Consider the following 22,731-nt stretch of genomic DNA (forward strand, 5'->3'; position numbering starts at 1 on the left):
ATTGGTCTCATTTTTGATTTAGGCTGAACATGAGGAGGAAATAACCAAATCACCAAATGGCTGATTACAATGGGTCCAGTTTTGCACTTAAAAACATTGTAACATGTTTGGAACAGGGTAAGAATCATATCCTTTGTTTTTACGGTCATCTGCCATCACAAAGGCTGTTTTTCCGCATGTGTGCAGTGTCTCCAACCTTACTGACCAATGGTTTGAACCAAACGCAAAACGGTTTGTATGCTCACAAAATATTCCCAATGGCGAGCAGCTCATTTGCTTTGAAACGGTGTGATATGTCATGTAAATGTCCAAAAAAAAATAGGTAGGCATTTATTTTATGGACATGTGGTTGAATTTAATGAACAGAACGAGTTAAGATTAGTGTTTTCAAGTTGAAATGTCTTTGAGCTGGATTGCACTCTGAGATGTGTGCTTCATTTACTCGTTTCCATCAATTACTGGTTGGCAGTTTTGTGCTTTTTGGAATGACTCTTTTTCTCCAGTGGGTGAAAGCAGACCTCATGTGAAACTTTTGTAATTGATTAGTATAATAAATATATTCTAACTGTCTAAACCTCCAAATGTTATTTTGTGAGAGTCACCATATCACCCTGACACGCAATAACCAGAAGGAAACATTTTGTTTCTTGCATTTCGGTCTTTATTTACTGAATGTCCACAGAGGCAGCAGCAAGTTCAAAGGATTGTTTAGGAGATGAGACATGATCGAAAAGCAACAGCAGAGCAGCCTGAATGCACTAAAGAGCTGCCCGCTGGCCCTCGACCTCAGGTCGGGCACCACAGTGTGTCTGTTTTCAAGCCTTCCCGTCATCAACATGCCAGTCTCCAAACCGACCCATTGACAGCCTCTGAGAATCCCTTTACTTCAATTTCATACTGTTCAAATTCTTGTAACAATAATCCAATTCACAAAGGTTTACAATTTTTAACTTTGCCACATGTAATCTTGCTTTTACAGGGTTTCTGCAGGTCTTAAAAAGTCTTTATTCGGCCTTCTACAAATTAAGGAATTTGTGAATTCTTAAATGAGAGTAGAAAGTGTTAAATTCATAAAATAATGGCATTAAACATTGCATGCACCTGAGGAAAAAAACAAAACAAGATTATCTTCCTCACCATTTTTGTCTTTTTTTCCAGTACAAATTTCTAAACATCCTTAAAATAAAGATACATTTACTTGAGAAGTGAAGTCTTGTTTTCTGAGAAATTGAACAAAATGAAGTGAGTTAATGTGAAACAAGAACAAATATCTGTCAATAGAGTATGAAGACTTGACTTAAGTAGATTTTTCTGAGCCGATCAATTTATCTTTTCGCTTTTCTATACACCCTGTTTTAAGACTCTTAAGACATCTTTAGACATTTGCACGGGAAAACAAGAAATACTGAGGCTCCCTAGACATTAAGATTTCGAAAACATTGACTTATCGCTTTCACTCCATTTATACTTTACATTTACTTTAACTGTTTTTAAACTGTGTTAAATTTCCCTTCATAAAACCTGCAGAAACCCTGTTTTGACTATTTTTACATTTTATGCTGGAGAGAGAGATGAATGTGCAATTAAATCCACTGTTTTAAAGTTAATCAGCCTTTTGAACAAGCTGACGGAAGTATTTTAAGATATCTGCCCTAACTTCAGATACGTTCACTCTGGGAAACCACCTCATTACAGGTCTGCCGTCTGGACCCACCAGAAACTTCTCAAAGTTCCACTTGATGTCGTTGATTTTGAGAGGTTCCCAAAACAATCTGTTGGTGGGGTTACCGAAGCTGTCTCCCACAGGTGGGCAGGCATTCTGAAAGAGAAAGAGCCTTCTTCACTCTTTAAAGAAAGGTTCTTCATTGGCATTGATAACATTCAAGGAACATTTCCACTGCAGTTTACTTGACACAACAGATCTCAGATAGAGAAAAGTAGTCCCCAAATGTATTTGGAGTGTAATTGCAAAATACGAAAATAAGAATGGAATTAACATGGAATTTTAAAATAGAAAGACTGGAGTATTATTTTCTTGTACCCAAATAATCAGTATATATATATATATATATATATATATATATATATATATTTTTTTTTTTACTTCTTCAAAAAGTGAACATAAAGTGCACTTCTCAAGCTAAGATAGAACGATAGTTATTCTGTTTTTTTTCACATTTTTTTGGTTTGATATAACTTTATATTTTCTATTGTATTAATTGATTTCTATCTTAATGCTTTTTGGGGCCTCTATGTAGCCTCTTCCAAAATGGGTAAACAGGTTTAAATTTCGTGAAATAGGCTTTTCTTGCATAAGGTGTTGCAAGCAAATACAGATTTAAAAATGCTTTATTAAGCAGTGACCAACCTTTAAAAATGTGAAAAGAGCGTGTTCATTGACTCCATTCACATCCACCTTCTCAAATAACTGGAAATTTGGAACAAATCCATTGCCTGGACGGACATACCTGTGAAGACAAGGAGAAATCTGTTTCATCAAGGGTCTGTCTATAAGGAAAACAAATAGACTTTAGAGAGTCATGGCTTCAGATATCACTCCAGAAAAGAGCCTTTAGGTTCAAGATATATGATATGTGCAGTAATTTAAAGGGGATGATGGATGAGAAAGACAAGCTAATTGCACACTGTCTGATGCTCAGGTAGTTTTGGCTCATGAGCGATGGCTAGTAACCTCAAGGTTAAAGAAACCTTCGGTCTTTTTTCCTTAAAGACTGTTTTCTCTGATTAAAACTTGTCATTTATCTTTTGGATGTCTTGCAGAATAAGTTTTTAAAACTGCACACTCTTGTTTGTGTAATCCACTGGTTTTATATAGTATTTATAGGCTAGTAGTATTTCATATTTTATTAAGATTTAATTTTATATTTTCAGCTTTTGTCATTTTATTATTTGTTATATATATATATATATATATATATATATATATATACCGTTTTAATTTAGTTTTAGTAATTAAAATTAATTAAAGTTTTAAGTATACAAATAATTTTCATCTACATATCTCTTATTAACAAAACCGATTTATAATAGTTTTAGTAAACAATAACACTGGTTTCATCCTCACAATTAAATGTCTCTATTTTCAAAGAGTAACATGAACTCACTTTAATGTTGAAAGAATTTCATTATTTTCTCCAGGCTCTTGCATCCCAAATTGGTTGCATGGAAACCCGAGGATGGTGAATCCAACATCTCGGAGCTCCTGTTGCAGTGCATTCAATTCTAAATAGCATTTAAAACTCATAGTCAATACAGTTATCATGAACAGGTTTCATATGTGCTCTTCAAGCTTTGTTGTCATGAGGTGTAAAATATATATTTGCACATATTAATTTGCAAACATAAGTAATGTTTGTATATACTAATATTTGTGTTAAGTGAAATCATTTGCACACTTACCCACATACTGGAAGGTGAGTCCTCAGTAGGTGGCCACATTGACAATGAGGACATGCCTTCCAGCATAATGGGAGAATGGGATGTACTGGGTCCCATTTAGGGTTTTCACACCATAGTTGTGTATAGTGTCACTTACAGCTGGGTTACAGACCTGAGACAGACAAACGTAAAAGAACGCTAGCTGTACCACAATTATGAAAAATGAACATGCACATGAAAAAATACCATTCAAAAGTTTTGGGCGGTAAGATATACTTAAAAAAAACAAACAAGCTTTTTTTATTCAGCAAGGGCACATAAAGTTGATCAGATGTTTACAATGTTACAAAATACGCTTATTTCAAATAAATTGTTCTTTAGAACTTTCTATTTCTCAAAGCACCCTGAAATGTATCATGGTTTTCACAAAAATATTTTCAAAAAATCTTTCTTCAGCATATTAGAATGATTTCTGAAGAATCATATGACATTGAAGATTGGAACAATAAATAATAAAATACAAAACATATTAAAACAGAAAAGTTATTTTAAATATTTCACAATATTACCATTATTTTTCATCAAATAAGCAGCCTTGGCGAGCATAAGAGACTTTTTTCAAAAACATAAAAAAAATTCTACCAAACTTAAACTTTTGAATGGTAGTACACATTAAATAAAATGAATATTTAAACATTGCAGTGACCTTTGTATTCTCACTCAAAATTGTGAAACCCCAGGCACGCTCTTTATCACTGAACAAGCTAATTTTCAAGAAAACTGGATGTGTTTAATATGCAAGAAAAAAAAAAGAACAAAACTGTTATATCATATAATCTTAATTCTTATTATCATATAATAGTTCTGTTTCTCAGAATAGAAAATGTTTTAGGGTTATATCACCTTGAAGCTGTAGTAGTGGAGTTATAATACCCTGACCAGGCAAAGCAAATATTTACCTTTACTTGACTTTTGCTGTTTGGTATTTGAAGTGCTTTAAAAAAAATGGTTATAAAGCATTCTGTTATTTCACTATATATAACCCTGGACGTAAGAACTGAACATGATTCTTGTATTTATTCTGTCCATTTATTTAATTATTTTCTGCCTCAGTTACTGTGGCAACCCACTGCACCTGTTACCGGATGGTGAAAACAGTGCGCACAATCAAATCACACTGATTTATGAGCTATAACCTCAACATCCTTACTGCATTGTGTTAAAAACACGCTTTAGCACAAAGATTATATGAGATCATTTGATATTTCATACCAATTTGTTCCATTATTTACTTTTAAGCTTCAGTGTAACACATAAATACATGGATGTTGTTTACTCAGCCTATTGCTTTAATAACAAGCAATGCCTTTACTTTAAATAAATAAAAATGTGCATTATTATCCTTATTCCCTTGTTCTTTATTCCTGGTTTAAAGTTTTATCCAAATGAGCAATCCAGTATTACCAAAATACCTAAAAACTGTATAATAAGTATATACAATAACATCTTACCTGGATATTGGATAGTCCACTAACTTTGTGTAGAAGACCCACCAAGACCAGAGCAGAGATCCAGGGATTCTTCTGGTTCCCCATGAGGGTGACGTGTGGCCCCTGCAGGGTGTCTGTGTGTCGTCTGAATGAAGCGTGGCTGAGCTGGAGATGAAAAACACTGGAGGAGAGTGACGCAGACTAGCCAATAATATCCAGCCTCATCCCACATATTGACATAGTGAATACAGCCATGGCCTGTTTATTACAGCTCTAAACTAAGATTTTGTTGTAATCTAGTTTGCAATGAACATATTTGTCATTTGATTAAAATGATTATTGTAATGTGATGCTAAAAACCCACCAATCTGTTGTTGGTTGATAGTGGTGAAACAGTCGAGTTATTTTTGTCACTGGTCTTTCAAAATCTCGTTTGCAACACTGATATCACAAAAAGTGCAGGAAGTCCTTTCACATGCATACAAAAAATTTGAGCAAGGGAATAACTGTAAAACTCATTATTGCTTTTCTCTTACAACACAATGAAGAAAAATTACAATTTATTTTGACTCACCTCGACTTAATCCTTGATTATTGTAGGTCCCTCTTCACAGACCCATAATTCTTAAAGTGACCTCCAACTAAAGCAATGAAGTCCCAGTTTTGCATTTTACTCCGGCTTCCTTTTCTTTTTTTCTTTTTTTTTTAATACAGTCATGGCCAAAAATATCGGCACCCTTGGTAAATATGATCAAAGAAGGCTGTGAAAATTAATCTGCATTGTTAATCCTTTTGATCTTTTATAAAAAAAATCACAAAAATCTAACCTTTCATTGGATAATAAGAATTTAAAATGGGGGGAAATATCATTATGAAATAAATGTTTTTCTCAAATACACGTTGGACACAATTATGGGTGCTTTTATCTTATGCAGCATTTTAAACTTGGTCTTATATATTTATACTGTATATAGGCCCAGGGCTAATTGTTATTTTTACTACGATATGATAGAAACAATGGTGCAAATGATACATAAAGAGCTGTGCAAAATCAAGCACATTATGTTCAGAATAAATATTTTGGAAAAATTAGATATTAAACATTTCATTATGTTAAACATGAATAATCAAAGGGGTTGCAGTGCAGCTGCTATGTCGACAGAAACAGGTGCCTGCCTCCATGTTTGATTCAACTATTACAGTGTTTGCAGAACAAATTACTTAGTTGGTTGATGGCTCTTTTGCACAACACTGACTTAACTTTATATTCTGTATAAGTAGTTTCTTCTAAGATGTTAATTTTTGTGGCATAAAACATAGCTCAAACACATTATGACTTGACTGAGAGAGGCAATGGATAAAAATACAAACAAAAGGACATACAAAAAATGTTTTGGTTGTGTAAGAATAATGATAAACGTGATGAGGACAAAAGAGAAGCCACAGGTATAAGATATCCACAACATGTTTGTGTACGAACAGGATGCCAACCGCCGTTAAAAGAAGAAGAAGTGTATGAACAGCAGGGGCGCTATTGACACAAAAGCGGAAAGACGGCGATCACGTATGATGACGCATGATCGTTACGTACTAGGCAGCAGGACCTCAGTCAGAAATGGCGACGCTGCTGCAGCCAGAGAAAGTGCTTTATCTCGTCCGAGGCGAGAAAAAGATTCGAGTTTCGCTCTCTCAGCTGTATTTTTGCCGATATTGCAGTGAGCTGCGATCTCTGGAATGCGTGTCACATGAAGTAAGTAACGCGGGGTGTGATATTTAGTTGATACAACGGATGTTAGCCATGCTAAGAGCGAGCTAACAGGCTACTGATGACAGTATTGTTCCCACCTATCAGTCTAAGTGGAACGAATTCTGGTTCTGTGATTGGCTAGTTTATCATTCTGTCAAAAATTATACGGCAACAGAGCTATCCAATTGGCTGTGTAACCAGTCAGTTAACTTCTGCACCACCCACTTTTTTTTTAGGGATGTGACAAGCTAAAAGCTAGTAACGTTAGAAGAATTCTGAATGAAATGAAATATCTGCTGTTCGTTCGTTTCCATTATGTGCATAGATACATTAAAATAAAAAAGAATGAGGTTCTAAATTCAGTGTCTTAATGCTTGCAGCAGCCATTCGTGTTATTTGGAAGGCATAAACATTAACGTTACCACACCCTGTAACGTTACAGACAGCTTGGGCTATTTTTGTTATTGTTTATTTATTTATTTTTACTTAATGTGTGAGTTTTATCTCCGGCACAATGATTAAGTTCCATTTAGCCTTTCTGTAGTTTTCCAATACATGCTATACAATTTCCTTGAGCAAAAACACATTTGCTTTGTCTTATAGTGTTTTTTTAATTTTTTTTATGCTTGTTATGTAGGTCGATTCCCATTTCTGTCCCAGCTGTCTGGAGAACATGCCGTCAGCTGAGGCCAAGCTCAAGAAGAATAGGTAAACCACATATGTGCTAAATATCTGACAGGCTTGTGAATTAATAATGGCAATAATCTCAATCATCTAACATCATCTGTGCTTTGGCATTTATCATTAACTAATTACATGCTTGCCATATTTATAAGTTTTGACATCAAAACTTGCTGCACTTTTTACATTTATTTAATAAACTGACTGATAATATTATATCAGGCCACTTGGATTGCGTTTCCTCATAATGCTGTTGAATGCTTTGTGATCCACTGGTTTCAGGTGTGCCAATTGCTTTGACTGTCCATGCTGTATGCACACCCTCTCCACACGGGCCACCAACATCCCAGCACCACTGCCTGATGACCCAACCAAAACCACAATGAAGAAGGCCTACTACCTGGCCTGTGGATTTTGTCGCTGGACCTCAAGAGATGTAGGCATGGCTGACAAATCTGTGGGTGAGTCCTGGCACTTCCTGATGTGGATATATGTACCAGTGCAGTATTTCCCCTGCAATTATATTAGGGGGGCTATATTTTCTCTATAGTGCCAGATCACAACAGAAGTAATTTAAAGTAACGTTTCCTATAGAACAGGTCTATACCTTGTTCTTTTATTAAAAAAACTAAATAGCCTTATGTTATTTATCTTATTTACATGACGGCATGTCATTTCTGTCTCTACGTTACATGGTCGCGCTCTCTGTATCGCGCACAGCGGAGTTCAGCCCCGTTATACACGCACACGCAAGTGAGCACACTCCCACTCGTATTTGTAAATATTAAGCCACAAAAAGACTATTTAAATATGAATTCTGCGTGTCTCTGTGTTATGAATGGCGTGGAGCGTGGTTTTGTTTACTACTTGTACTGAAGCGTGCGTGACGCTTTTGGTGATATTAGCATCTGCCGCCTCACTAATGAGGACATTAGCATCTCCAGAACTGCTCAGAGTCACTTCCTGAGCATTTGACCGTTTCATTTGAGTAAAACTATCCTCATCATATCATATTCACACAGAAATGTAACGGTATTAGGAGAATGACGTGACCCTTCGGCGGCAATGCACGCATAGTCCTTCGCTCTGCTCACTTTGTCAGAAATTGTATATATCTTGTCAGTAAATTTTGAACCACTCTTTATTTAGCTCACTATGAGTACCCCATCAGTCAAGGGCAGCTGGAAAAGAGAGAGTGGACAATCGCCAATAAAGAAAAAATTAAAAGATTCCACCATCTCCAGAGAGGGTCTCAACGCTACTATAGCTAACGGTATCAAGCTAGTGCTTAAAGAGCAACAAAGTACTCGCGGTTCGGTAGCGGCTTCGACTGTAATAGAAGCGATAGACTCTGTACTGACCCCAGCACTCCGTGATCTACATTTGGATATACAAACGACCAACGATTCTGTAAAAGAGCTAAAAGCAGAAGTTGAAAAGCTAGCAATCGTGACCGGGTTGATTCAATTCAAGCAGCTGCACGTGAGGATAGGAGGACAGTCACAAACTTAAGAAATCAGCTGGAGCAACTCACCGAAAAAATGACGGCTATTGAGGATAGGAGCAGGAGAAATAACGTACGACTGGTGGGGTTGCCGGAGGGGGCGGAAGGCTCCGATGCAGCTGGCTTCCTCAGAGCTAATCTTTCCAAGTGGATCCCTTCCCTGAAGTGCCGTGACATCGAGATTGACCGGGCCCATCGTGTGTATGACGGAAGGAAAAACTCTGATCGGCCGTGTACTCTCATCTTCCGTGTACTAAGATGGCATGACAGATCAGCAATCCTGAAGGGTGCTCGGCAGGCATATCCGGTGAAATATACGCAGGACACGCTACTATTTTTTCCCGACTTTAGTCCAGCCACAACTACCAAGAGAAAGAGCTTTAATCTAGTCTTGAAGAAGATGAGAGCACTTGGTCTCCAGCCCTTCCTCACCTATCCGGCGGTAATCAAACTGCGGCACAAAGGTGAGCAGATGATGTTCGACTCTCCTCAAAAGGCCGAGGATTCTGTTACTTCACTGTCACTAAAGACGTATTCTGCAGCGCTACAAAGCAGCGGGAAGGCGTCGGCTACTGTCTCCATCCTCTCAGCTCAACGAGGGAAAACTAACGATGAGGTCTGTGGTGATCCTATCTGCCCTGAAGAGGACAATAACAAGGTGGCCATGGACACTTGTTAATTTCTTTTTGGAATCTTGCCCCTGCCCTGTACGTTCCTCCGCTGATTAGTAAATAATAATGATTTCTTTTCTTTATTTTTCTTTATTATTATAATTATTATTATTCTTCGGGCTGATGGAGAGCAGGTTCAATCACTACGCTTTTGGCTCAGTGGGCCTTTTGGGGACATGTCTTGCATTGAAGTGGACTGGTCACGCATCAACATTTGTTTCTGTTATTTATGCAGACCTACACTCTCGGTAATGTGCGGTCTGCTTTGGTTTTATACACAGTTGTTTGTTGTTCCTTGTTCTTGTTTTTTTTTTCTATGCCCTTCAACAGACATCAATACTTTTATTTATTTTGCTTTTCTTTTAAAAGGACTATGCATCTAGGTGGATTGGTATCCAGGATACATACTAATGTTTACATGTCACTGGCAGTATGGCATTGCTTTTGTTTCTCTTCACTTAGACAGAATCTTGGCATTGCGAGCACACGATGCATGTTCTGAACATCTTATCATTGAATGTAAATGGCCTAAATTCTCCTATTAAGCGTACCCGGATATTAGAATATTTGCACTAACAAGCTGCGCAAAACCACGCTGATAATGAACGTGGATTTGCTCAGCTTGTTAGTGAACAACGGCTCTGTGTGGTAAATGCAGCTCCATGTGAAATCACGCACGTGATGGAAATTACCGCTGATTACAGAACTGGCTTGACTGACAAGATGTGCATTAAATATCGCATGCGAGATATCGTGCAGCCCTACCGTAAATCGATTTCCTCTGCCCTGATACAAGAGTCTCATTTAAAACAATGCGATGTGGCACAAAGTATTACAAACTGGCAACCTTCTCTTGTGCTCGTAATAAAACTAAGGGGGTGCTTATCTTAGTTGATAGGAAGTTACATTTAACTATTGAACATACCGGGGATGATGATGAAGGTAGATTTGTTTTTATACGCTGTAAAATACATAATGACAGGTTAGCACTGGTCTCCATTTACTGCCCGAATGAGGCAGACAGTGCTTTTTTCACAAATATTTCCAATATATTACTTGAGCAGACTGATTGTCCTTTAGTGGTGGTGATTTTAATGCTGTTTTAAATCCTGCACTGGATAAATCTCACCCTGATACTACAGCTAACCCATCCTCTTAAGTTATTGAATAAATTTACCACTGAACTTAATGTAATCAATCTTTGGAGAATCCAGAATGCTACATCTAAGGACTTCACTTTTTTTTTTTCTAAAAAAGGGTGGAATGTCTGATGGGAGGACCTTTCAAATTTTATAACAACACTCCCTTATGGCACAACTTAAATTTTTTATGTTGAAATCGGTCATTTGTCCAGCCCTCTTGGTCTACATTGGGCAGAAACACATGCGGTGACTTGTATGATAACCAGGGACTCTGCTCACTTCAAGAACTAAGAAATAAGTTTTGTTTACCAGCATCAGCATATTTTGTCTTGTTTCAGTTACGTTCTGCTCTCAAGACCTATGGAGTTCCCTGGGCATCCCCTATTTCCTCTCATCCTATGTGGGATTGGATCGCACCACCCTCTGGTCGGCCATCTGTATCTTTTAATATATAGTAAACTTAATGATCACACTGTAAAGTCTCTTTCTATTAGATCTATCTGGAATCATGAATTAACAGATTTTGATTTATCGGTCGACTAGGAGAGGGTGTGGTCTAATCTAATCTCAATTTCTAAAACCTTGGCTCATCGTCTTATCCATTTCAAAGTCATCCATAGAGCATATATAACTCCTTACAAGCAGTTTAAAATGAAACTGCAATCGACCTATAACTGTCATATCTGTAACACTGTATCAGCAGGTACTTTTCTCCACATGTTTTGGGAATGTCCAATTGTTGTCAATCTATGAACTCCTGTGAATTCTGTTTTGTTCTTTTTACTACAAATTGAAATTGAAATTGTTGACGGTGTGTCTGTTGTTCCCCCCTCCCTGTTGTTTGTTTGAGTGGATGTTGTTTTGTTGATTTGGAGAAAATAAAAAGTTGATCACAAAAAAAAAAAAGAAATGTAAAGGTATTCACGGCAACCCGTCAAAATAAATGTTCGGTTTACCTCAAAGTCATTGTGGCAGAAATAGCCAACATTACCATTGTTCAGTAGAATGTATGTAATAGGCTACTACTGCAATTATTAAAATCTTATTTTTAAGGGGTAATCATTCAATGTTTTTAATTGTAATATTAAAGGTGCAATAGGTGATTGTCTTCAGAAACATTTTTTGTTATGCTGGTTGAAAGTCTCTTCACATCCCGATAGCAATCATTAAGTTAAGTGGACTAAGGCTGCATTTACACTGCAGGTCTTGATGACCAATTCCGATTTTGCGACTATATCCGATTTTTTGGACGACGTGCTTACATTTCTTTTAAAAGTGGCCCGTATCCGATGTGTGCATTTTACACTGCACTTGGTGAAACAAGCCAAAAATAGCATATATGACATCACAAATCAATTTGAATAGTACATTGAGTTTAATTTATTGACATGGAATTCATATAGAAACGTTTTTAATGCAATAGTTACATCTATACATCAAAATAATTGTATACCCTAGTACAAATTCTTCAGGACAGTGGTGTACGCAGCTCCGCTGAAAGCTTGCGAGTGGAATAATACTCAGGTGGTAGATATTGTTAAGCATGTCATCGTCTGTGTTTGCAGGGACATGTTTGTGTGCATTTTATTTTGTGGTTTCAATGGAAAGAACGGGACTGAAGCGCTCATCTGAGCACGAGCCGCCGTCACTGACAACAGAACGAGCACTCAGCGTGATTTCAAAAGCAACACATTTCAGCGTTAGACCGCCTTTTATGTAACACAAACGAACAAAATTAATACTCTGCTTCTCAACTAGAGATGTTTAATTTTTTACAGGTATGTCCGTACTGCGAAATGTTCAAAAAAGCTCACTTTTCAATGACATAGGAGTCGCATTTACAGGGGAATATCCGATCTGACCGCTTACACGGCAGGCGCAAATGCACGTATCCGATTCAAATCTGATTTATTTCCACATATGAATGAGGCCTGAAACCGATCTGAGAATATCGGAATCCATGTGGCTTTTTCCTGCTTACACGGTCGTGGGCCATATCCGATCTGTGCCACATGGGTGGAAAAAATCGGAATTGGGTCACTTGAACCATGCAGTGTAAATGCGGCTTAAATGTATTTATCTGTATTTATATATTCTGTGGAAGGCATAGGACCAAGAAATGTTCGCCCAATTAAAACGCTCGATCCGAGATCGAGACTTTCCTACCTGCCTGTCAACATATGTATTTGCATACTTCTGCGCACCCAGTTCTCGCAGACAGGATTTGTCATCAGTGCGTTCACGTACACTATTACAGACAGAGCGAAAATGGCAGACAAACATCAACAACCCGATCTTCTTTCCTGGTATTGTAGTACTTTTACTAACTGTACTATAAAGTTTTCTCACTGGTGAATGACATGATGTAGCCCAGCGGTTCCCAATTCCAGTCCTCGCGCCCCCCGCTCTGCATATTTTGCATGTCTCTCTTAACACACTTGATTCAGATAACCTGCTCATTAGAAGTGAGTTACGTGCATGAACTCTGTTCCGACTGATATGATCCCTACACAGTGTTCATTGCTTCCTATTCCCTGAACAGGGAAATCCATTGAAGTTTACTTCACTTCGGAACATTCACTCACGGATTTACACTGTGGAGCGTCTTCACACATAGACGAAACTTACTAGAGAAGTGTGACACATACCTCTGTAAATAAATACTATTTAAATTTACCATATTTAATTTATGCTTTCAAATAATTAGACATGCAAAACATAGAATTTGGTAACAAAACAAGGTTGGAAAAAATAAATAATTTCATAGGGCCCTAAACATGTAATATTTGTTAAACTTTTAATAAATTAATGTTAAATTGTTAACGTTTCATGATTTTAATTAGCTAGACATGCTTTTTGATTAATAAAATTTAATTTTAATAAAAAAATTAAAATTAATTATAATTTTATAATTCTGAAAATTAATTCCCCCAAAGCCGAAAACCTAGGGGAAACACTGCAGTGTCTGTATTGATTCATCAGTAATCCCAGCTAATTTTAATGTTAATTTGTCCTATTAATCAACGATTATTTTGGTTTCATTTTTAAATGGTTTAAGATAATTATTATGTGGTTAATTTTATGCATATTATGAATGTACAAAAAATTTGTGTGATGTATTCACTTACTGTAATTTTACTGACTCCGTGTGAAATACTGTGGAAAGGGTCATAATTGTAGCTCATCACAGAATATGAATTTTAATAATCAGGATTTTGTGCCCATTATATTTCACTCTGGGCTGGAACATGACAGAAGTAGAATCAAGTGACCAAAGAAATGTTGAAATTAAGGAAATTTTACTTGTCACTTTGTACCTGGTTAGAACATTGTAATCTGCATGCGCATTGTAGTAAACATTGTTAATTTTATATTTTAGCCAGTGGAGGATGGCAGGAACCTGAAAACCCTCATACTCAGAGGGTATGTCTAAAAAAAAAAAAAAAGATCTCTTACTCTTATTAAATTAATATTACATTTTTCCAATTTATTACATTTTAATATTACATCTGACAAATCCGTTATTATCTCTATATAGATCAACAAGCTGATTGAGTATTACCAGCAGCTGGCCCAGAGAGAGAAGCTGGAGAGAGACAGGAAGAAGCTGGCACGAAGACGCCCGTTCATGCCTCAGGCATTCTCGGTAAACACTCACACCACTGTGTTTAGAAACACCCTTCTAACCTAACATTTACTTTCCATTTAGTAAGCACTAAACGGGTGTGGTGTGTCTTGTCTAGAGTCTAAACTTGGGCAGAGTCTTGTCAAAATACATAAAAGTTACCCTGAATTACTGCTATTTTGTGTTGTGATATATATATTTTTTTAATTTGTGAAAATATGTAATACATTTAAATTAATTTTTTGTACAAAACAAAAATCATCTTTACTTTAAATTTAATTCAAAGCTGGCTAAGTTTACTAAACCTTTCATGGTCTGAAATGTGACTACAAAACATCAGCCTAAAAAGTCCAAAAATCCCCAACTTTTGGACTGAAGTGTATTTGGAGAAATGAGGGCTTGAAATGGTTAATTTCTAACCCTGTGATACATGACTGGTTACTGACGTTACTTTGAGCTGCATGTCTTGTTCACTAATGCAATCCTTGTTTCCTTGTGCTGCCAATTTAAATGTTTGCTTGAATGCATTTGTTTCACTTGATTCTGTCTCTCTCCTTTTCTTTGCTTGTGCACGCTGATATTTTTGGTTTTATACCCCTCTCCAGCAACACACTATTCACGTGGTGGTGAGTGGTATTTTTTTTCCCCACAATTCTTACAGAAACACTAAGAAGGTCTTTCTTTTCCCTGCAATCCTTCCATCAGTTTAGCATGTCTAATCTGTTACTAAATGACTTTGCTGATCACATGAGCTTCACTATTGCTACTTGCAATTCTTCCCTGCACAATCGAATCTTTGTATTTGGCAGGCGATATCTTTAATGGGACAGTCCTGGGGCCTGAACCATGATGGTCGCTGAACAAACTCAGGGTTACAGGATTAGTTTTAGTTGACAAAACCAAACCAGTCCAATCCGGCTTTGTTGATACCATGAAGCTGATTATCAACTTTCTCTGTCAACTCTGGCTTGATCCTGAGTTAATGGAGCATGTGCACATGAATTTGTGACATCAGTAATGAACAGCCAATCACATGCCTTGAAACTGTGATTCACTTCTCGTGAGAGAGTCAATGCGATTCACTAGCAAAGATTGAACAATATGAAGAATTTAAATACATTTACATGAGATGAAACGATCTTTCAATGAAAGAGGGAAACTTAAAGAAAACATGTTGCCATATAAGTGCAAGTAAAAGTTGTAAGGTTAGTTTATAGAGTTGATAATATTTAATATAAGCTCATATGTAGTCACGTTTAAAGCTATTGATTCTAAAACTTATTTATATTGCATATTATCGATATGTTTATATTAATTTAAAATAAAATAGTTATTGAACTAAGATAGCTTGTGTAATGAATTAAGGGTATAATAATTACAGAAACCATATCAAATAATTGTAAAAAAAAATCATCTCTAAAAATCAGACAATTTTATCTTTAAAAATGTTTTACTATGTAGCGACCTTTAATTTGGAGTAAGAGAAACTGGGGGAGTGGCTTTATTGCGTCAGACATGTCACTTTGCTTGAAGCTGATTGGTCAAATTTCGGTTTGAGATCTCTAAACCAGAACATAACCTGCCCCAGAGCAGGTTAGCTGTGGAGCGTAAGTTACTATGGTCATGAACACCTCTAAAAGCCAAGCCACTTTCATGGTACCTAAAACCCAGGATTGATGCAAACTAAACCGAAATTTACCTGGCTAGCCAGCTAATCTGGCTTCATGGTACAGGCCCCTGGATGGCTGGTATTTATGTTTGGAGTTTATTAATGATGTTTGAAGTTTAGCTACTGACCTGTTTGATTATATAGATTTAGAACAAGATTTCACCCAGAATCAGTCATTTAGCCAATCAGTCTGTTTCTTGGAAAGCAAGTTTTTGGACAAAATTTGTGCTTAAACTGTGTTAACTATTACTAAATGCACCATTTCAGCAGACAGTAGCATTCATCTAATAATAATGAGCTGTACCTTAAACCTAGATTAACTCTTTATTATCATAGACTTAAGTAGTCTTTATTTATGTCTAAAAGGAGAAGTATGGACTTGGAACCAGACTACAGAGACAGAGATCTGGAGCCCCAATCAGTGCCCTGTATGGCCTTTCGTAAGTATTGCCTTTAAAAAAAAATGCATCCCACTGCTTTGTGGTGTTTAAGGCAGGTATTGTTATGTTGAGTACCAATATAATTGATGCATCACATTTTAAACTATTTTGGACTTTGTCTGTATGATATTGTATTGTTTTAAGATTAAAAGAAGGAGAGGACCAGAAGGAGATCACTATAGAGCCAGCACAGGCTTTGGATGAAGTGGAGCCTCTGCCTGAGGACTATTACACTCGCCCTGTCAACCTTCCTGAAGGTTGGTCTCATCCCTGCTTCACTCAGTAATACTACTTAATTACTATTTAAATCTTGATACCATTGCAATAATCATAGGCACAGCCATATTGATCCATATAGACTCACATGTGTCATAGGGTGATTTTGGAGGTTGCATGTTCAGGATTAAATGTGTACGAATTGAAATTAATATCACTGAACCACATTTGCTATTCTAAGGTAATCATTTTGTGACTAGATCTTTATTGACTTGATGATGCATATTTTAAATGTTACTTGTGTTTCAATGCAGTAACGACTCTTCGCCAGAGGCTGCTACAGCCTGATTTTCAGCCTGCAGGTGCTTCACAGCTGCACCCCAGACACAAGCACCTGCTAATGAAACGCTCTCTGCGTTGCAGGGTATGTAAATACATCCACAGCGTCTTTCACTCTGAAGAAAGCCATTCAGGAAGCTGCCGTTGAATTACTGAGCTTAAATCATTCAGCTTGTTTTTTTAAATTTTTTATATAAAATACCAAAATTTTACAAATACTTTTTGAAAGGAGTCTCTTATGTTCACCAAAGCTGCATTTATTAAAATCATGAAACTTAAAATTAATAGTAATAATGTGAAACATTAATTTTAGTGTATTTTAAAATTAAATTTATTCCTGTGATGGCAAAGCTGAATTTTTAGCCATTCCTCTTCAGTGTCATGTGACCCTTTAGAAATCATTCTAATATGCTGATTTGGTGCTTTTTGATCACAGTTTTGTTTTTTTTTGGTTGATGAGTAGGAAGTTCACAAGAACTTGAAATAAATTTTTCTGTTACATTACTGTCACTTTTGATCAATTTAATGCATCCTTGCTAAATAAAAGCATTAATGGACACAAAATACAAATGCATATAGTTCATATATTAAAAGCTCTTTGATTTCATATTTGTATTAAATTCCTGAGCTAATCTGCAAAACTGTTAAATACCATTTAAAAGTGCTGTTAATTGCTGTTCCTTATCCTTTAATTGCAGAAATGTGAGCACAATCTGAGCAAACCAGAATTTAATCCAACTTCAATAAAGTTCAAAATACAGCTTGTGGCAGTGTAAGTCCTGTGTTTGTGACCTAAATTGTCTTATTTGTTGTTCTTCGAGTGTGTATTTGATGAAATGAACCAACCAATGATTTTTGTTGTTCTTTACAGGAGCTACATTCCTGAAGTAAGAATCATGTCCATTCCAAACCTGCGTCACATGAAGGCAAGTCTGAGTAATGCTTGGACACTTAAACAAAATTTTGAGTTCTATTTTAATAAATTATGGATAAATCAAGACTATTTGAATTTTGAGGCCTAGTCTGGTTACACTTCTTGGTGATATTTTAAGCTATAGGCTTTTTTTTAAATTTTTTTTCATTTGTAAGTAATTGTAGTGTTTTGTTGTAATACAGGAGAGTCAGGTTCTGCTGACCCTGACCAATCCGGTGGAGAACATCACCCATGTGTCTCTGTACACCTGTGAAGAAGGAGACCCAGATGACATTAACAGCACTGCTAAGGTGAAACGCCACAGCTGAGCCTATATGTACATTGCTCCGACGATTTGGAATACTTTACCTCATGACATACGTAATAGTTATTATAAATTTTTAAATCACGTCTTAAAACTTTTTTTTTTTTTTTAGATTAGCTTGTCCTGAGTGATTTAGTTATGTTATTGGGTATTGCTTTTTCGTATTATTGTTCATTGTGTTATTGTTTTTTATTATTATTGTAAGGTGTCCTTTAGTATCTTGAAAGGTGCCCATAAATAAAATGAATTATTATTATTATTATTATTATTATTATTATTATATCTCTAACAGTACAGATGAATTATGATATAAATGAATTTTAAGAAGTGTATATGTCCTATAATAATGGCCAGTGGTCGGTTATTGAATTGGACAGTTGTGTTTATGAAGCATGGCTCTTCAACAACAACCACTCAGTTCAGTCTCCAGACAGACATTGTTTTCCTTGAGTGGGCCACTGCAGGGGAAATTATAGTCATTACAGCCTCACCATCACTGCGCTGCAGTGTGTCATTGCCTTGCGTTGTGCCCCCATGGTTTTATTATGAAATATTATTGTTTAATAGGTGCTGGTGCCCTCGAAGGAACTGGTTCTGGCAGGGAAAGATGCGGCCGCTGAGTATGATGAACTGGCAGAACCTCAGGGTTTTCAAGATGACCCAGAGTAAGAACCACCTCTGCTGATGGATACTGGAAGCAGATAAACCAATTTAGCACATTTATTACCAAGAAGATGAGATTGCAGTAATACAGAGTCAGGGGCACAGACTGTGAATAGGTTATTTATTTATTAATAAGTAGGGCTGCATGTAATCGGCTTTGAATTTGAACATCAGTCATTCACTAAGTGAAACCCCCAGTTCCTGAATTATCTTTTGGTATTTTGATGATACTTTCAGGTACTGTTTGACTTTTCTTTCTTCTGCTGAACTCAAAAGAACATATTCGGAAGAATGTTGGTAACCAACCTGTTGCTGGTCCCCACTGACTTCCATACTAGTCAATGGTAACCAGCAACTGTTTGGTTACCAACATTCTTCAAATTGTCTTCTTGTGTGTTCAGCAGAAGAAAGATGTTGTTACAGGTTTGAAACAACTTAAGGGTGAGTAAATGTTGACAGACGTTTTGGGTAAACTATGCCTTAACTATAGCTGTTTTTAAATCCTTTCTGTGAAATTCTGCAGTTTCCTACCACAATCAGTGTAGAAAACATGTCAAACTAAATTCTTAAAAAAATAAAATATATTAAAGCATTACCCTGGGTTTTGTTAAAAATCAGTAGTTGTGGTTGGAGTTAAGGCACTTACAATGCAAAGTTAACTGGGTCAGTGTTCTCAAGGTTTTAAAAGGTTAAATATAAGTGGTTTGACAAATATAAGCTTTATAGGACGGATTTTCCAAGCCGTTCTTTTTGAAGTTGGAATACTGCATTAAAAGATCAATGTAGTTTTGTGTATTTATGCAACTTTTGAGCTCCCTACAGTTAATTAGTATAGTATATCACTGTTGTAATTACAGTGGATGGCTGTACATGTGTAAAACTGTCCGCCCTTTTTGTGGAATTCCATACCCGCTTAACAAACTTACATACTCCTAGAACAGATGTTTGAGGGGGAGAGTGAAAAAGAAACCAAAGCCATTCACCATATAAGTCAGTGTACTATCAGAATGATTTTGAAACTGATATTTCAAGGTAAAAACGTACGCACAGCATGTAGAAGCTTTATTTTTGAGGTGAAAGTCAAAATTATTTTCTGTGGTAATCTATTATAAATGCTGTTCAACCCTGTGGAACCTTACATTTAGTCATTTTTCTTGGGATGTCTGCATTAATCATCTGATGTAATCAGTTCCTGTGTTTTTACCCTTCATGAATAACAGTCTGCCCTCTTGTATCTTCAGTGTGGTGGCCTTTAGAAAGTCAAACAAGATCGGCTTCTTCATCAAAGTGATTCCGCAGAGGGAGGAGGGTGATGTCACGGTCGCTTTCAAACTCCGACATGACTTCAGGAACCTCGCTGCTCCGATCAGACCCACTGAGGAGGGAGAAGCCACCAGTGAGGCCATCTGGCTCACACACCATGTGGAGCTTAGCTTGGGCCCCCTGGCAACTTGAGAGCGTAACGCACATGAGCTACACACACAAACGTAAACACACTCTGACGCATAAACAGAGAAGTTAAACAACATGTGGCACTAAACTCACACACTTACACAATCTCTCTCTTGCTCATGAAGTCATTCGTTATCTTGGTGAAGTGAGTGTAAATATTATCAGGCACACACACACATCACTTACAGGAACGCAGTTACTTAACAGTACACACACTAAGCCTACACTTGTGCCAGATGCTTTGCGCAGTGATCTTTCTTGCTCTGTTTGTAGCGCCCCCTGCTGATGTAACTAAATGCATGTGATTACAGTGACATCCATCTACTGTTATATTTCACGGTTCCAACTCCAGTTCTTCTCGGTGTTAAACACATTAGGTTAATGCTTTATCTAGTTTTTGTGTTAATTTAATATTTTGTATTTGCTGTAAGACAAGCAAAATGTTACTTGCAGTTGTGGCACTAATTAGTGAGACAAAGTCATTGGATGTAAAACACGTTTGACAACCAACTCTGTTTATCCCATTATCTGTATTAAATCAGAGGGTGAACACCAGTGCATTCAGCTTTATTTATCTGTCTCATGGTAGTAGCTGGAAGTTTCTAATATGACCGCCTTAAATGTGGTTGAGCAGTCTTATCCAATAAAATGAAAAACTTGATGGAGCTGGATGTGTTTTATTGTCATTATTAATGGTTCAACAGGGCGGTTAAGATATGCTGTGTAGAGTAGCCCTGTTTAGTTTTCCTTTATATTCTGAAAAGAACATTTCAAATGTTTACTTAAAATAAAGGAACAAGCTTTTTATACATTTTAAAAGTTTTTTTTCCCCCCAATTATTAAACCATCATTTATCAGGTTTATATGATAAATAAATATATCTATATGGCTTTCTTTTTTGGACACTCATTTCACTATAAAAGTGAATGGAGACTAGGGTTGTCAAATGATTGAAAACTCTGTAATCGTTTAAAGGCTTTTGTGTGAGGACCCAAGTTTAAGTAGTTGTTCACTGAAAAGTCAAAGATACGTGTCTTTTGAGTCGGATGTTTTCATTGAATCGGTTAATCCAAGTTACAAAACCGGTGAATTATTCATTCATGAACATGTGCTGAATTCAAAACAGCATACTGTTAATTTAATAATTTTTTGCCAATAATCAGAGTAGTGTGGTGCTAGTATTTTGTGAATTGTTGTTTTTGTGCCTTTTTAAAGCTTGCCAGCCTCTCGGTACCCAGTCATTATTGACACGAGTGACCAGAATAGTCTTCAAACATTCTCCCTTTTCTGTTCCACCGAAGAAAAAACAGTGACAGTGAGTCATTGAAGCATTTTAATTTTGGGGTAAACTTTTTCTGTAAAATTTATTCAATGTTAGATGCTGTCCAGTAGATGGCAGTCTATCATGGATAAAATGTTTGTCTTAATGTTTGACATTGTGCGGTCAACAGACTGTTAGTAAAAGATCCGTCTTACTTGACAGCAACATGTTTTTAACATGTTGAGTTGTAATTATTATTCATTAAAAGCTGATGATTTTTTAAAACTCAGTTGAATGCATGTAAACTAGAGGCTTTAAAATGGCCTTATGTACAGTGTTTGTTTAGTCATTCATGCTAAGATGAATATACTTTCCACAGGCCTTAATGTGCTCCTACCTACTAAAGACAAGCAAAGCCAAGAATAAATTGACTTAGTCAATGGACGATTCAGAACTGTGAGTCTGTACCGTCTGGCTAAACATTTACTGCCCTGTATTTTACAAATTACACAATATCCCACTGTGTTTTAGCGTGATGTCATAGTTCTTGTGTCCTAACTAAACAGCACAGCCTGCATTGTAGTGCAAACACAGGTACACATTACAGCACACCTGATAATTATATTTTACAAAGGTGACAAAGTGGGTCTTAGTGTAATGCCTCTCACAGTCTACAGCAATTGTGCTGAGGGAGTCTGGGTATAAATATAAAGTGAGCTTTAACAGTAATTGGCAGACCTCAGTGTTTCTCTGCACTGTTGACATTGGCATAGTTGTAGTACTCGCAGTAAATGATGTGGATATGGAAATCTAGACTTTTTTGTGTTCATCTTCTGGAACAGTAACCAGATGTGTTTTGTCTCCTTGCTTCGCAGATAATCATCTTAAACTGTGGCTCTATTAAGAAAAGGAAGCCATAGCTTCCATGTATGACGCGTTCATTTTTCTTCATAATAGGCATGTCTGCATACACCAGCAGGGCCAAAACACTTTATGTGCTGATTGTTAAGTATCTTTAGAGGAAGATAGATTAAAAGTATCTTTTGACCTTTCAAAAAAAGTTGGTGGAAAGAAAACATTTTGAAACTGAATTTGATTCGCATTTATATACAGTATGATAGGTCAGCATACAGTAAAATAAATACTGGGTGACAGGCAAGATACACTGTTCAATTAATGTTTTCCATGTCTTTG

General features: G+C 36.5%; 2 protein-coding genes across 3 annotated transcripts; one reads left to right on the forward strand and one right to left on the reverse strand.

Moving 5' to 3' along the window:
• Positions 1-129: 129 nt before the first annotated feature.
• On the reverse strand, positions 130-5,069 carry gpx3 (glutathione peroxidase 3). Its single transcript, XM_058797025.1, has 5 exons — positions 4,911-5,069; positions 3,421-3,571; positions 3,126-3,243; positions 2,369-2,468; positions 130-1,819 (listed from the first exon to the last, which is right to left on the reverse strand). Exons 1-5 carry the CDS (start codon positions 4,992-4,994, stop codon positions 1,604-1,606), a joined length of 669 nt encoding a protein of 222 aa, XP_058653008.1. The 5' UTR covers positions 4,995-5,069; the 3' UTR covers positions 130-1,603.
• Positions 5,070-6,421: 1,352 nt separating this feature from the next.
• Positions 6,422-20,941, forward strand: dctn4 (dynactin 4). Of its 2 annotated transcripts, XM_058798436.1 has the most exons (14): positions 6,422-6,639; positions 7,274-7,344; positions 7,600-7,778; positions 14,014-14,057; positions 14,173-14,280; positions 14,865-14,885; positions 16,295-16,368; positions 16,513-16,625; positions 16,899-17,008; positions 17,622-17,695; positions 17,795-17,849; positions 18,040-18,147; positions 18,729-18,826; positions 20,066-20,941. In XM_058798436.1, exons 1-14 carry the CDS (start codon positions 6,505-6,507, stop codon positions 20,277-20,279), a joined length of 1,404 nt encoding a protein of 467 aa, XP_058654419.1. In that variant the 5' UTR covers positions 6,422-6,504; the 3' UTR covers positions 20,280-20,941. The 2 variants fall into 2 exon arrangements, with proteins under 2 accessions (XP_058654419.1, XP_058654420.1); XM_058798437.1 differs by lacking the exon at positions 14,865-14,885 and having other exon boundaries at positions 6,424-6,639.
• Positions 20,942-22,731: the final 1,790 nt, after the last annotated feature.

The sequence above is a fragment of the Onychostoma macrolepis genome, chromosome 14 (genome assembly GCF_012432095.1).
Source record: "Onychostoma macrolepis isolate SWU-2019 chromosome 14, ASM1243209v1, whole genome shotgun sequence".
NCBI classification, from domain to species: Eukaryota; Metazoa; Chordata; class Actinopteri; order Cypriniformes; family Cyprinidae; genus Onychostoma; species Onychostoma macrolepis.

Excerpts from the sequence above, each read along its gene's own strand:
- dctn4 (XM_058798436.1), top strand. The coding sequence starts at position 6,505 with ATGGCGACGCTGCTGCAGCCAGAGAAAGTGCTTTATCTCGTCCGAGGC. Across the intron at positions 14,886-16,294 it reads AACACACTATTCACGTGGTG|GAGAAGTATGGACTTGGAAC; the intron begins GTGAGTGGTATT and ends TATGTCTAAAAG. Across the intron at positions 18,827-20,065 it reads GGTTTTCAAGATGACCCAGA|TGTGGTGGCCTTTAGAAAGT; the intron begins GTAAGAACCACC and ends TTGTATCTTCAG.